The sequence below is a fragment of the Pimephales promelas genome, chromosome 21, assembly GCF_988280905.1.
Source record: "Pimephales promelas chromosome 21, fPimPro1.hap1.1, whole genome shotgun sequence".
Lineage (NCBI taxonomy): Eukaryota > Metazoa > Chordata > Actinopteri > Cypriniformes > Leuciscidae > Pimephales > Pimephales promelas.
In genome coordinates this window covers 2,588,649-2,601,308 of record NC_142789.1, presented here as the reverse complement: position 1 = coordinate 2,601,308, position 12,660 = coordinate 2,588,649, and the positions used below count along the sequence as shown (strand labels likewise).

General features: G+C 36.3%; 1 protein-coding gene across 1 annotated transcript in view; it reads right to left on the bottom strand.

Moving 5' to 3' along the window:
* The window catches only part of timeless (timeless circadian clock), a 38,665-nt gene continuing 26,005 nt past the window's right edge, over positions 1 to 12,660 (bottom strand). The window contains exons 20-31 of the mRNA XM_039663322.2: positions 11,922 to 12,061; positions 11,719 to 11,804; positions 11,506 to 11,626; positions 9,717 to 9,799; positions 8,658 to 8,806; positions 6,339 to 6,567; positions 6,191 to 6,259; positions 5,845 to 5,963; positions 3,194 to 3,428; positions 2,073 to 2,115; positions 1,913 to 1,986; positions 1 to 340 (exon numbers count right to left, since the gene is read on the bottom strand). Of these exons, the coding sequence (XP_039519256.2) occupies positions 207 to 340; positions 1,913 to 1,986; positions 2,073 to 2,115; positions 3,194 to 3,428; positions 5,845 to 5,963; positions 6,191 to 6,259; positions 6,339 to 6,567; positions 8,658 to 8,806; positions 9,717 to 9,799; positions 11,506 to 11,626; positions 11,719 to 11,804; positions 11,922 to 12,061 (1,482 nt within the window). The 3' untranslated portion in view covers positions 1 to 206. The remainder of the gene's footprint in view (positions 341 to 1,912; positions 1,987 to 2,072; positions 2,116 to 3,193; positions 3,429 to 5,844; positions 5,964 to 6,190; positions 6,260 to 6,338; positions 6,568 to 8,657; positions 8,807 to 9,716; positions 9,800 to 11,505; positions 11,627 to 11,718; positions 11,805 to 11,921; positions 12,062 to 12,660) is intronic.

Sequence of the window (12,660 nt, the reverse complement as noted above, 5' to 3'; positions counted from 1 at the left end):
AAATAGAAGAGGAAAATATTAGAAATGAATGCCGGTGTATCAAGTTCAAATATCACTACAACCACCTTTGGAAATGACAATCAAAATAGTAAAACACCACAAATATGGTCAACATTTTTTTTTAGATAACTACACAATTTCAGGAAAAAGCAAAGAATGAGAGAGAGAAAGCAGAAAATTATGATAGTACTGCGCTGTAAATAGGTCTAGTTATCCTCGTCCTCTTCATCACTCAACACTCTCTTGTATCTGCGTTTCGCTGGGGCCGCAGGACTCTCACGGTCTGAATCCAGGCTCCGGTCAAACTGACTCCTGGATAACGGATCCACATCTGAGATATCTGAGAGAGACAAGAGAAAGTGTCACCGACATGCATGGGAGGAATTCACAGTGGGGAGAAATAATATCCATCAACTAATTTTGCTCAAATTCAAGACAAAAAAAAAATTCTAATTGCAATCTGACTAGATCAACTGATGATCAACTCATCATGGCACTAAAACTCAAAACTATCCTCAAGCTCCATTTGTAACATTGGCATGCCAAGATGGCCTCTTTTCCCTTACCATGACTGCGCCCACGTTCTCCTCTTTCACTTCCTTTTCCCAGCGAACATTTAAAACTAACGCATGCTAATGACGTTTTATTCTTCTATTCAAACTTCTGTCGTTGCCTACACTGATATGATATGACAGTGAAATTTCTGAATATATTAGTTGAGATCACATTATATATAGATGGACTTGGACCTTGAAATATTGAAGCATCAATTAGTGATGGGCAACGATTAATCGCGATTAATCGTATCCAAAATAAAAGTTTATGTATACATAATATACGTGTGTGTAGTGTGTATAATTAATTTGTATATATAAATACACACATGCATGTATATATTTAAGAAATATTTGCTTGTATATACTTCATATATATTTACACATAATTAATATTATATATAAATATTTGATATATTAATAACACATTTTTCTTAAATATACACATACATGTGTGGGTATTTATATATACAATTTAATTATACACACTACACACATATGTATTATGTAAACACAAACTTTTATTTTGGATGCGATTAATCGCGATTAATCGTTGCCCATCCCTAAGTATTATAACAATCTGAAATTTAAAAAATATATATTATTTATTATAAAGAAAATGTTTTTAGCTGGTTTATCTTTTTAGGAGTATAGGCACATCAATAATCAACATATGAATCTCAACAATGGTGACAATCAACAAAGCCTTTATGTGACTTTATAGCAGTTCAGAGTTGATCACCATTGTTGTGATTCATACGCCGGTTCTTGATGTCTGTGTGAGTCTGTTCAGGAAATGTGTGAAATAACTGTGTGTCTGCTAAAAAGTGTAATGAAGATTTCTGCTTTTGCACTGGATATTTTACATTGATTTTATGGTTTTTGTATCATTCATTGACTCTTTTTATGGGATTGTTTTTACAGTTAGGTTGTTTCAGCTTTATTTACTGACTATGAAATACATCTACAGAGTTTAATAATCCTCTTACAGACAAACTGCTGCATGAAACGGCTCTTTTTTATTTATTTAAAGTAATTTCACAAACAGCTTAAAAGACGTATCTTGCATTTTGTTTAAAAGGTACTAAAATCATAACAGTCAGTGCAATTACCACCGCAGGGAACTTTCTGAAAGACTTTTCAAAGACGTGCAGTAACCCTGTATTCGTACTCCTTTATTCACAAAAATCTACATCAAAAACCACAAAGTAACAAGGTAACTTTGGAAATCGTGCTACAACTTTATTTTCCACACCACTCAACTTTATGTTTTGTTTTTTATTTAATTCATATCTAATTATGAAAAAATATATAATTCATTGCAGTAATTCTAGATAAGCTTTTGAAATGTTCATTACCTCTCTGATCATCATCATCATCATCATCCAACACTCTGCTTCTCTTCTTTGAGATTCTCTTCTCTATACGATCACTGGAACACAAACCAACACATTTAGTTAAAGAAAATCATCAAATGTTTGGTGTAAACCTTCCTAAACTTTCCATCCTGGCACTAACCTTGGTTCCACAGAATCAGAACTGCCCTCACATGATGTAGAGTCTGTTTAAGACACATGATAGTCATTGAAGTTAAATCGCAGTCAATACATTTTCAATGATAAAGTCACAATGCAAGCAGCAATTATTGGGCCAAGCACACCGATGGCATAAAGTTTGATTGAATATAGCATTCCAGCGATGTTTTCTGGCAAAGTAGTTTAAATGTGGGTGCATTGTGTATAATTATTTTCTATTAATATATCGCTTGGGTGTGAACACAAAAAAACGCATTGAAAAACGCTGACGAATAACGCGCGCTGATATTCGTCCCGGTGTGTACGGCCCTTAAAGGAGTAGTTCACTTTTGAATTGAAAATTAAGGTTTTTGATGAAAACATTACAGGATTTTTCTCCATATAATGCACATTACTGGTAACCAAACAGTTCAAGGTCCAAACAAAAGTTTCAGTGCAAACTGCAAACTGTTCAAAGGGCTTTAAACAATTCCATACGATGAATAAGGGTCTTATCAAGCGAAACGATCGCTCATTTAATAAATAAATAACGTTTATTTAAAGTTTAAAGTTTAAGTAAAGTTAATGTAAAGTTTAAGTTTTATAAGCTCAAATGCTCGCCTTGCTCTGTTCTCGTTTATCAAAATGAACAAATCTTTTTCCGAGTCATTTGGTTCATTCAACGAACGAAATGAACAAATTGACTCGGAAAAAGATTTGTTCATTTTGATGAACGAGCTTGAACAGAAGAGTCACACAGAACAGAGCAAGGCGAGCATTTGAGCTTATAAAACTTAAAACTTAAACTTAAATCAGCGATTGTTTCGCTAGATAAGAACCTTATTCATCGTCTGGAATCGTTTAAAGCCCTTTGAACAGTTTGCAGTTTGCACTAAAACTGTCTTTTGGACCTTGAACCGTTTGGTTCCCATTGAAGTCAATTATATGGAGAAAAATCCTGGAATGTTTTCATCAAAAACCTTAATTTCTTTTCGACTGAAGAAAGAATGACATGGACATCGTGGATGACATGGGGGTGAGTAAATTATCAGCAAAAGTTTTTGGAAAAGTGAACTACTCCTTTAAGGATCAACATTGGCTTCAATGAAAATGCATCACGCTCACCCTTTGATTCAGCAGAGGTGTGTTTCCTCTGGCGAGACAATAGCAAAGCTCTCAGTGCTTGAGCTCTCAGATCCTGGTTATCCTCCTCCTCCTCCGCCTCCATCTCAACAGCCCGACTGGTGTCCTGGTTTCCTTCAGAATCCCCTTCAGCTTCCGTCTCAACCGGGTCCAGAGACACTGCTAGTTTCCTCAGCTGATCAACACTCAGACTGGCAGAAATCCTCCAGAAAGACTCCTGATGAAAGCAGACCAGATGAGAAGACAGCAGATTTACAGATTTATAGTGCCTTCAGATAATCACTATAACACTAATAATGAAGCTTCTAAACCAGAGGTCTCAAACTCGCGGCCCGCAGGCCATTTGCAGCCCGCGGGGTGATATTTTGTGGCCCCCCACTTGACATTAAAGTTTAATGTAAGTGCGGCCCGCCGTTGCGTTTGCCGCTTTTTTTTTCCCCCTTATGGGCTACCAGATAGCCTCGTGACAGCTTACGGTGAGTTTGTTGCAATAGTTGTCATAGACAACCACGAAGTGCAAACATATACTGCGCCTGGAAAAAATGAGCGCGTCGCTTCAATTATGAGCGCGCTTGATGCGCGCATGCATTTGAAACAAACTTGAGCGTGCAAAATATGTGAGCGCGATATGTGAACAAGGCAAGCTTCTACCACCGAATCAGGCCACAGCTACTGTTAGCTCGCGAGCGACGTGTTGAAAACCCCTGCTCTAAAACAATGTGAGAATAATCATTTTGAGCTTGTAATATGTGTTGTGTCTGAACGTGTATTTTGGGCGAACGTGAACTGAACGTAGCCTACTGTATCACTGCCTGATGAACGTTACAGTGAACTCGTTCATTCTAGTAGTGTCTGTGAACCGAGGAGCGAGGAGGCGTCGTAAGATCATTTAACTCTTTCCCCGCCAGCGTTTTAAAAAAAAGTTGCCAGCCACCGCCAGGGTTTTTGACGATTTTCGCTAAATTTGAATGCCCCCGCTGAATATTTTCTTCCATGAATATATGAAGATGATATATATAAAAATAAAGATCTGAGCCTCTGCTTTTAGGCAAAAAAAACGTTTTTATTTTATCTTCATCTGTTCTTTTTTTATTGCCTCTTGAACAGAGGTAGGTTTTGTCAAAAACACAACATTTTGGACAAAAAACTGAGAAAAAGGTGTTTTTATCAAACAAGTGCATTTAAAAGCAGAATACATTCAGATGTTGTTTCCTTCATATATAAAACTTTCCAAAATAAATTAAAAACATAAAATAAATGTAAAATATATCAAATTTCCCAGGATGTAAGGGAAATGTAACTTTTGCAATAAAACTTCTGCCTCTGCCTCTCTGTGTTCTACCTGTGAATAATGAATAATTGGAATTACAATAAACAGGCCTAGACACACACACACACACACAAATACATATTACAATGTGGTAAATGTGCACAAAGAGAGAAATAATTTGACAATTACACCTTCATATTTAGACAGCCACACATAAATGCCTGCACACACACATACATATTATAGTGTCATAATATTATACGATCTATCTGCGGCACGTCCATGGCTAGCATGAACATGTGCATCTCTCTCACTGACTACATCGTCCCGATCAGATTCAGAATGATCAAATAAAGAGTGATCGGACTCCGAGTCCATTAACCTCCAGTACTTCAGCCATATACCTCTGCATTGTCTGTCTGATACATTCTCACTACTCCACTGTTTGAGACGATTGCAATCTGTTTCTCTAAACAAAGAGTTGCGCAATCATTCAGGACATGCGCGCGGGTCTTCCTTACCGTATACCACCTAAAACACGGATACCCGGAAAATTCCGTGTTTGGCGCAGATGCGTTTTTTCATTAAACACGGAAAATTCCGTGTTTGGCGGGGAAAGAGTTAAAAGGGTTTTATGAGGTCGGTGAGGATGGGAAAATCTTACATGTCTGTGCAAACTCTGCCCGTCGACAAAATGATTGTTATCTGTGGTTATCTGTGGTGGCTATGAACTAGTTCATTTTTTGAAGTATGAAATATGAACTGAACTAGTTCATTTGAAAATTTGTGAACTGAACTTTGATCCAACAGGTTGATAAGAAGGTTTGCTTTGATATATGCAAAGTCAGTAATTTGCCTGAGACACTATACATGTGTAGAAAGAATTATCTGTATTTCAAAAGCAATAATTGTTTTTCTAAGTATAATAAAATGAAATATGTCTTCCGAAAAAAAGAAAAAAAACATTCAAAATAATAGTGTTGTATTAAGAAAATAAAAAGCAAATATGACTATCACAAAGATGTTGTGTATAAGAAAAGGACAAAGAAAGTTTGTGAAATTAACTTCAACTGTCAGAAGGACAGCTCATGAAGAACCAATCATGTACAGAAAGGAATGTTCAAATTCAGAGGAACAGTTCAGAAGAAACGTTAATAATAAAGATTGAGAAGATTGGATCAGTTGTGCTCCATATTTGGAATACTTAAATACAATTTTTTTTTTTTGGAATACTTGATGCGGCCCGGCCTGACCCAGACTCCATCTCCAGCGGCCCCCAGTTCATTTGAGTTTGAGACCCCTGTTCTAAACACACACTATATAAGTGAGAGGACGAGAATAAGAGAAAGAAGCCCAGACCAACCTGTCCGTCTGAGGGGGCACGGATGCCAACTGTGTGCAGAAGTTTTTGGAAAGCCCTGTTCTCCATGGCATCCTCGTTCTCCTCCGTCAGAGGAACCAGGGCCACAGGATGAGAAACACCTGGAGAGAGAGATGCAATGTTTTACATGACCTTAGTGTTTGTTGTTGCTAGAACGATTGTTTTGAACACTGTAGTGGATTTTAAGGTAATAAACGGGTATGATTTTAGAACGGTCAGACTGGCCACTGAGTTCAAGAGATCAACAAACATGTCTGTGATTGGCTACACTGCTACACATTGTAATTAGAAGTAAGCAGGAGGCTTTAATCAATGTTTATGTCCTCACCATCCTCCTCACGGTCATCAGCCGTTCTGTTGAGGCAATTCTGTAGCCACAGGACAGGCCCTGACAAACCTGTTAAACAAACTAAATATTAGAAACTATCTCAGCATTCATTCAGAAAGCCTCTTTAAAATCATGCCTGATCAAGTACCTTGTTGCTGTAAAGTTTGGACCATGTTTCTCACACTGTGGATTTTCTCTGAAGAAATGTTTCTACTAGTGCTCTTCTGTCCTCGTCTGGCTGAGATGGCAGGTTGATCTTCATCGTCGTCTTCATCATCTTGCTCAGATTTTTCCTCTTCTTCCTCCTCATCCTCCTCCTCATAGTCCATGTCCTTCTCCTGGGACTCTCCAGTCACATCAAAGAACTCTTCCTCTGTCTGACACACACATATACACACACACACTACCGGTCAAAAGTTTTAGATCGGTAAGATTTTTTATGTTTTTTTTATTTTTATTTTTTATCAGTAAGATTTTTTATGTTTTTAAAAGAATACTCTTCTGCTCACCAAGGCTGCAATTATTTGATAAAAAAATACAAAAAACAGTAATATTGTGAAATATTATTACAATTTAAAACAGTGTTTTTCTATGTGAATCTATAGTGAAGTGTAATTTATTCCTGTGATCAAAGCTGAATTTACAGCATCATTACTCCAGTCTTCAGTGTCACATGATCCGACAGAAATTATTATAATATGATGCTCAAGAAACATTTATGATTATTATCCATGTTGAAAACAGCTTTTTACATTTTTATTTCAGGATTCTTTGATGAATAGAAAGTTCAAAAGAACAGAATTGATCTGAAATGGAAAGCTTTTGTAACATTAATCACTACCATTCAAAAGTTTGGGGTCAGTAAGAATTTATTGTTTATTTTTGGGGGAAAGAAATTAGAAAATATTTTTATTCATCAAGGAGGAGTTAAATTGATCAAAAGTTACAGTAAAGACATTTATAATGTTAGAAAAGATTATATTTTAAATAAATGCTGTTCTTTTGAACTTTATATTCATCATAGAATTTTAGGGGGAAAAATGGTACACGACTGTTTTCAACATTGAAAATAATAATTTATGTTTTTTGAGCTTAAAATCAGCATATTAGAATGATTTCTGAAGGATCATGTGACACTGAAAACTGATGTATAATCAGCAACAGTAATGATGTTGAAAATCCAGCTTTCAAATTACATTTTAAAATATTGTCATAATATTTCACAATATTACTTGTCTTTTTTTTTCATCAAATAAAGCAGCCTTGGTGAGCAGAAGAGACTTCATTTAAAAACATAAATTTTTTTACTGATCTAAAACTTTTGACCGATAGTGTATATGAGGAATCTTTTCATACTGTAGTTCCTAGAACTAATGTCTGAAATACCTGATTTTTGGAGTGGAAAACTCAAAAAAAAAAAAAAAAAAAAAATGCTCACTGCCGGGACGAATTTAGTTCTAGGAACGCCTTTAGGAGGAACTAATTTAGCTCCTGCTTCAGAGTCGGGTCGAAACCAGGGCTATAGGAACTACCAGTGATGTTAGTGTACACGGATTGGCCAAATGCCGGGACTCGCCATTTTTAAAAAGTTGTGTAAACACACCGATTATAGTCTATATATTTACTCCACAAACGAACTCTATGAACATGGAAAACAGTGATAGATGGATCTCTCAACCTTTACGCTGAGGAGAAAATCCAACAACCAAGTGAATATGATTTTGTGTTTCTGCTCAGCTAGAGACACTGGGACCATTTTGTGTCTCTGGAAAATAGTTATTTTTTATTGTCAAATAGTTGAGGGATTTGTGGATGCATTCATGTTTTTAGATTTGTGAAGTCAAAATGATACTTTAGCTTTTTACTTTAAAGTATAAAAATAAAATTAGTCATTTGGGGTAAGATGAATTGTTACTATTTTTAAATATAATCCTTATTGTATTTTGTGGAGTTTTTATTCAATAATTCCATGAACATTTCAAACATGTTTACAATTCATTAAAACCTAAAGACTTACTGAGTGAAATCAATTTAAATTCATAGTGTTGCTTTTATAACAAATATTTAATTAAAATACAGCCAATTAAATATGCAAATATCTCTTTTACTGGAATATTGCTCGATTAATAAATTGTCAAAGCAATTTTATGTAGAGTAGTTAAATTTGTATGTTACATTAAAGACACTTAAAATAAAAAAGTAATTTAACTTTGATTTCTGTAAAGCTCAAGTAGAGGAGAAAGATTATATTTTTTATAATTTTATATGTCAGTGAGAACATTTTTCTATTCACTGCCCTTCATAACACAACACAAACTGGGGGCCACAAAGTTGCCGGTTTCACTGCGATAAGGTACAACAAATGTCATGCCCACCGCCACGCGCGCTTTTTTCCACGTGCACACCTTGCGCAAACTCATGCGGACGTGGAGAGAATAAACCAGGCTTTATATGTTGATGGACGCACCATTCCAGCACTCCTGCCAGGAGGGCGGCGCTGTCTCTTCTTGTACAGGTCTCTGCGGTCGGACGCTAGGCCCATGCTGAGGATCTTGTCAACTATTCGTGCCCGTGAGCGCTTGGCTGTGATCCGCTTAAGAATATTTCCAAGCACATCTACGAAAACAGCAGAGAAAGCAGAAATAAAGGACTTTGCAGGCATAACAATCTAGTCGAGAGAAAGCAATCACACCAGAATTTACACCAGAGAGCACGGCTCGAGTCCATTTTTGTTGTGCTGCGCTCATTTAAAAAGTGAAAGCAGACTTTTAATGGAGAAAATAAATATGATTTCACACAAAAAGTGCCCAAAATGCACAGAATTTGCACATCTAGTGTTTTTTAACAAGAACTGGAGTAGGCTACGTAAAAAATATTTATACAAGATTTAGACATTTAAACTTGTCTTAATTATTCAGTTTGGGTAAAACTATGTTTTATAAATAAATAAAACGAGCAAGCTAGTCAGAATATAAGCTTCCTTTTAGTTCATGTAATAGCCTACAGACAGGTACATGCCCAAATCAGACCTGAGTGTACTTTTTTTTAAACATATCGAAGTATGACTGAAAAGACAATATCGGGAGCTGTTTTCTTGGTTGTTTTTTTGTTGTTTACCATTTACGTGCAATTGTTGTAAAGGATTGTTATCCTGACCCGTGGGACTACGGATGGAAATTAGCCTTGGCTAAAATCCGGCATTTTTACATGCATGTACCCCGTGTTATGTTCATTAAAATGCACTGTCCCAATCAAATAAAAGCTGTATACCTCCAATCCTAAACTTCAAGAATCAAGTTTATTAATAACCAACTTCTAAAAAGAGACACACACGCACAAACACACTACTTGTTTAAAGAGCCCCTATCATAGCATTTGAAATGTTCCTATTTTTGTTTTAGGAGTTCCCAAAAACCTGTCAAGTGTGAACACATCCGGACTTATTTAGTGAGTTCCAAAAATTAATTTTGAAATAAAAAGCAACAACATTAAAAAAATAAATAAATAAACCTTAATTTGCACTAACCATCAGAGTCTTTAAACTCCTCAAAGAGCATCTGGAGTTCCTGTTCCTGTTCTTCAGTCCAGAGCACGATACGAGTGCCTTTCCTGATCAATGAGGGGGGGATTAAAGCTTCTTAGTTTAAATGCATATGCATGTAAATAGTTTGTTTAAAATAACGTGTAAAACAGACAGAGTTAGGCTAATGTATGTTTCTGTCGATGGATACACAATCTGGCTCTCTCTAAACTTTGGTCATATTAGAGCAATGGCTCTTGTATTAGGCCATGTCCACACTAACATGTTTTGGTTTAAAAACTAAAATTTTTCTCTGCAGTTTGGCCCATTTTAAATCAATGAAAACGTAGCTTTTGGAAAACGCTCTCCAAAGCGGATACATTTGAAAACGCTGTTTTGGCGTTGTGTAGACCGTGAAGCCGGAGGAATTTGAAAAGTAAGTTTAGTCATATGATCCATGTCGTATCAATAGATATTCATGCTTATGGGTATAGTGCCTGTTTCACACTGTTGCTAAAATATTACTTTGCACACTCTTCATATCACAGTCCTGCACAGATGACAGAGAATTGACTCAAATTTGCTGTCCTGCGGCTATACAGGAGAGCAGTTGTGTTTTAGACCAAACATACGGTGACTGAGAGCGACCTGGACGCATCAGTGATTCTGATGATAATTTTATTTAGCAAAAAGTCTCCCCGACTTTTATGCTAAATAAAATTATCATGTTTGAAGAACTGCGCGATAACTAGAGTCCGACCGATAAAGGATTTTGAAGGCCGATACTGATACAAATATTTGTTGGTTTTAAAATCCGATATATCGGCCGATATATTTAAAAAAAAAAAAAAAATTCAGAAATGTGCAACAAAACATTAACAGATTTCCCTAACATTAGTTATTTGTAGTTATTTATGAGTTTTAATTAAAATAATATGATAATGCATTTTAAACAGAAACTTGTTTCTTTTATTGTCCCAACAGAACAGACTGATGAGAGTTGCATTAGCTAGCTTTGTGGTTAGCTAGTCTATGATGAGCCATAATTTAGCAATGGATAACATCATACTGCAAATTGTAAAACATACATTTTTAATATAACAGGCCAAGGAGAGATGATGCGTCTCATTGCTATAACTGTCACGCGCTATTAAAGAAATACTTCAGTCACGTTGTCAAAAGTTAAAAGGACAGTCAGTCAACTACACTGTAACAACGTAACGTAACTATCACTAGCTAATTCCGCTCGGCTTATTTAACAGCAGCAAAACTGGACGTGATAGTCACAAATTTTGTCATGCTTATTTGAGTTAAGAGAACTGACGGGATGTTCTTTTAATTGTTATTCAAGCAATGTATGTCTTGTGACCAACTCAACAGGGACAATGTAGAGTGCCCTCTAGTGGACAAAATATACAACTCCAACAATCATGACATGGTTCAAGCGTGTTTCGTCCGTTTTTATTTTATTTTTGAAATATTCATTTATCGGCCATTATAACTGCCGATACCGATAGTTTGGAAATGCCTAATATCAGCCGATAATATCGGCCTTCCGATAAATCGGTCTGGCTCTAGCGATAACTGTATTATTTATTTTCCCATCTGTATCATCTCGGTGAGGTTTTGTGAGGTTTCACGCATGCAACGTCGTAAAAGCCTGAAAACGCTAGTGTGGACAGAGAGCGTAACGCCATTTTCAAATGTATCCGGATTAATGTGGACATAGCCTTACATGCTCTACTTTTCTACCGGTGTTCACTTACAAATTTCAGAAATTCAAATAAAATCGTACCTCTCTTTCTTTAAATCCTTCACACTGTCCACCAAACCCATGGAAACCATGTGGGTCACCACGTCACGTCTAGTGCGGCTGCTGCTCAGCAACGGTAACAGCGTCTCGACAATATCTGGCACTGAAGAACAAAACACAACACCGATCATCTAGAAGACCGTCCAACAAACTCAAAAACCAAACGACAGAGAAGGTGAACAAGTGCAACTCTACCTCCAGAGTCCTTGTGCTCTTCATACAATCGCTGAAGCTGTTCCTCTTCTTCAGGAGTCCACTTGCCTTTTTTCTTTGTGCCTTCCCTAATATTAATACATATGGACATGTGAATAAAACACATCACTAACTCTTGAGCACTGTAATGAAGCTCAAAGATATGAGCTTTAATATCAATAAGGTGTAAACACATGCACAATTACCCGTCTTTATGGTATCCCTCTGTCATCTCTCTCACAGCTCCCACAGTCTTCCAGAACAGCAGTTCCACAAACGCTTTGTTGTTTTGAGCAGCAAACACAAAGAACCGGTTCAGAACATATTTTGCAAATGTAACAAGCTCCTGTAAGGACAAAATAGGAATTCATTAATCTGTAACATGTACATTAAAAAATTAAATCAATGACTTTTTGTAATATAATTTTTTTTGGTCCCACTTTGTATCAAGTGGCTTTACTATGTAATAATATTGAAATTAATAATTTGATACAATGGACTTACTGTTTACATACATGCATATATTGTACTCATATTTTAAAAAACCTGCATGTAATTACAGCAATAATTTATTTATGTAAGTTGACCCTTTGCTTCACACCGTAACCCACTCTAAAACCGAACCCGTCTCAAACTTGACCCGTATCATACCTCAATAGCAGCAAAAGTGTTTTACAATACAACATTCGATGTAGTATTTAAAGCCACATAATATAAAGTGGGACCAAATCTTGATTGTGTTTTTGGGCTCTACTAGAACAGGTTTTCATGCTTGAATGTTCAAAAAACACATTATTTCCCCCATATTTTACATTGTTGCAGCTCCTCTTTTCCCAGTCTGTCAGTAACGCTCTGTTTAGTTCCTGTCTCTATGAAGCCCCTCCTTCTGAAAAACACAATGTGCTCTGATTGGTCGGCTGGATGAGTTTGCTGTGATTGGTCAAC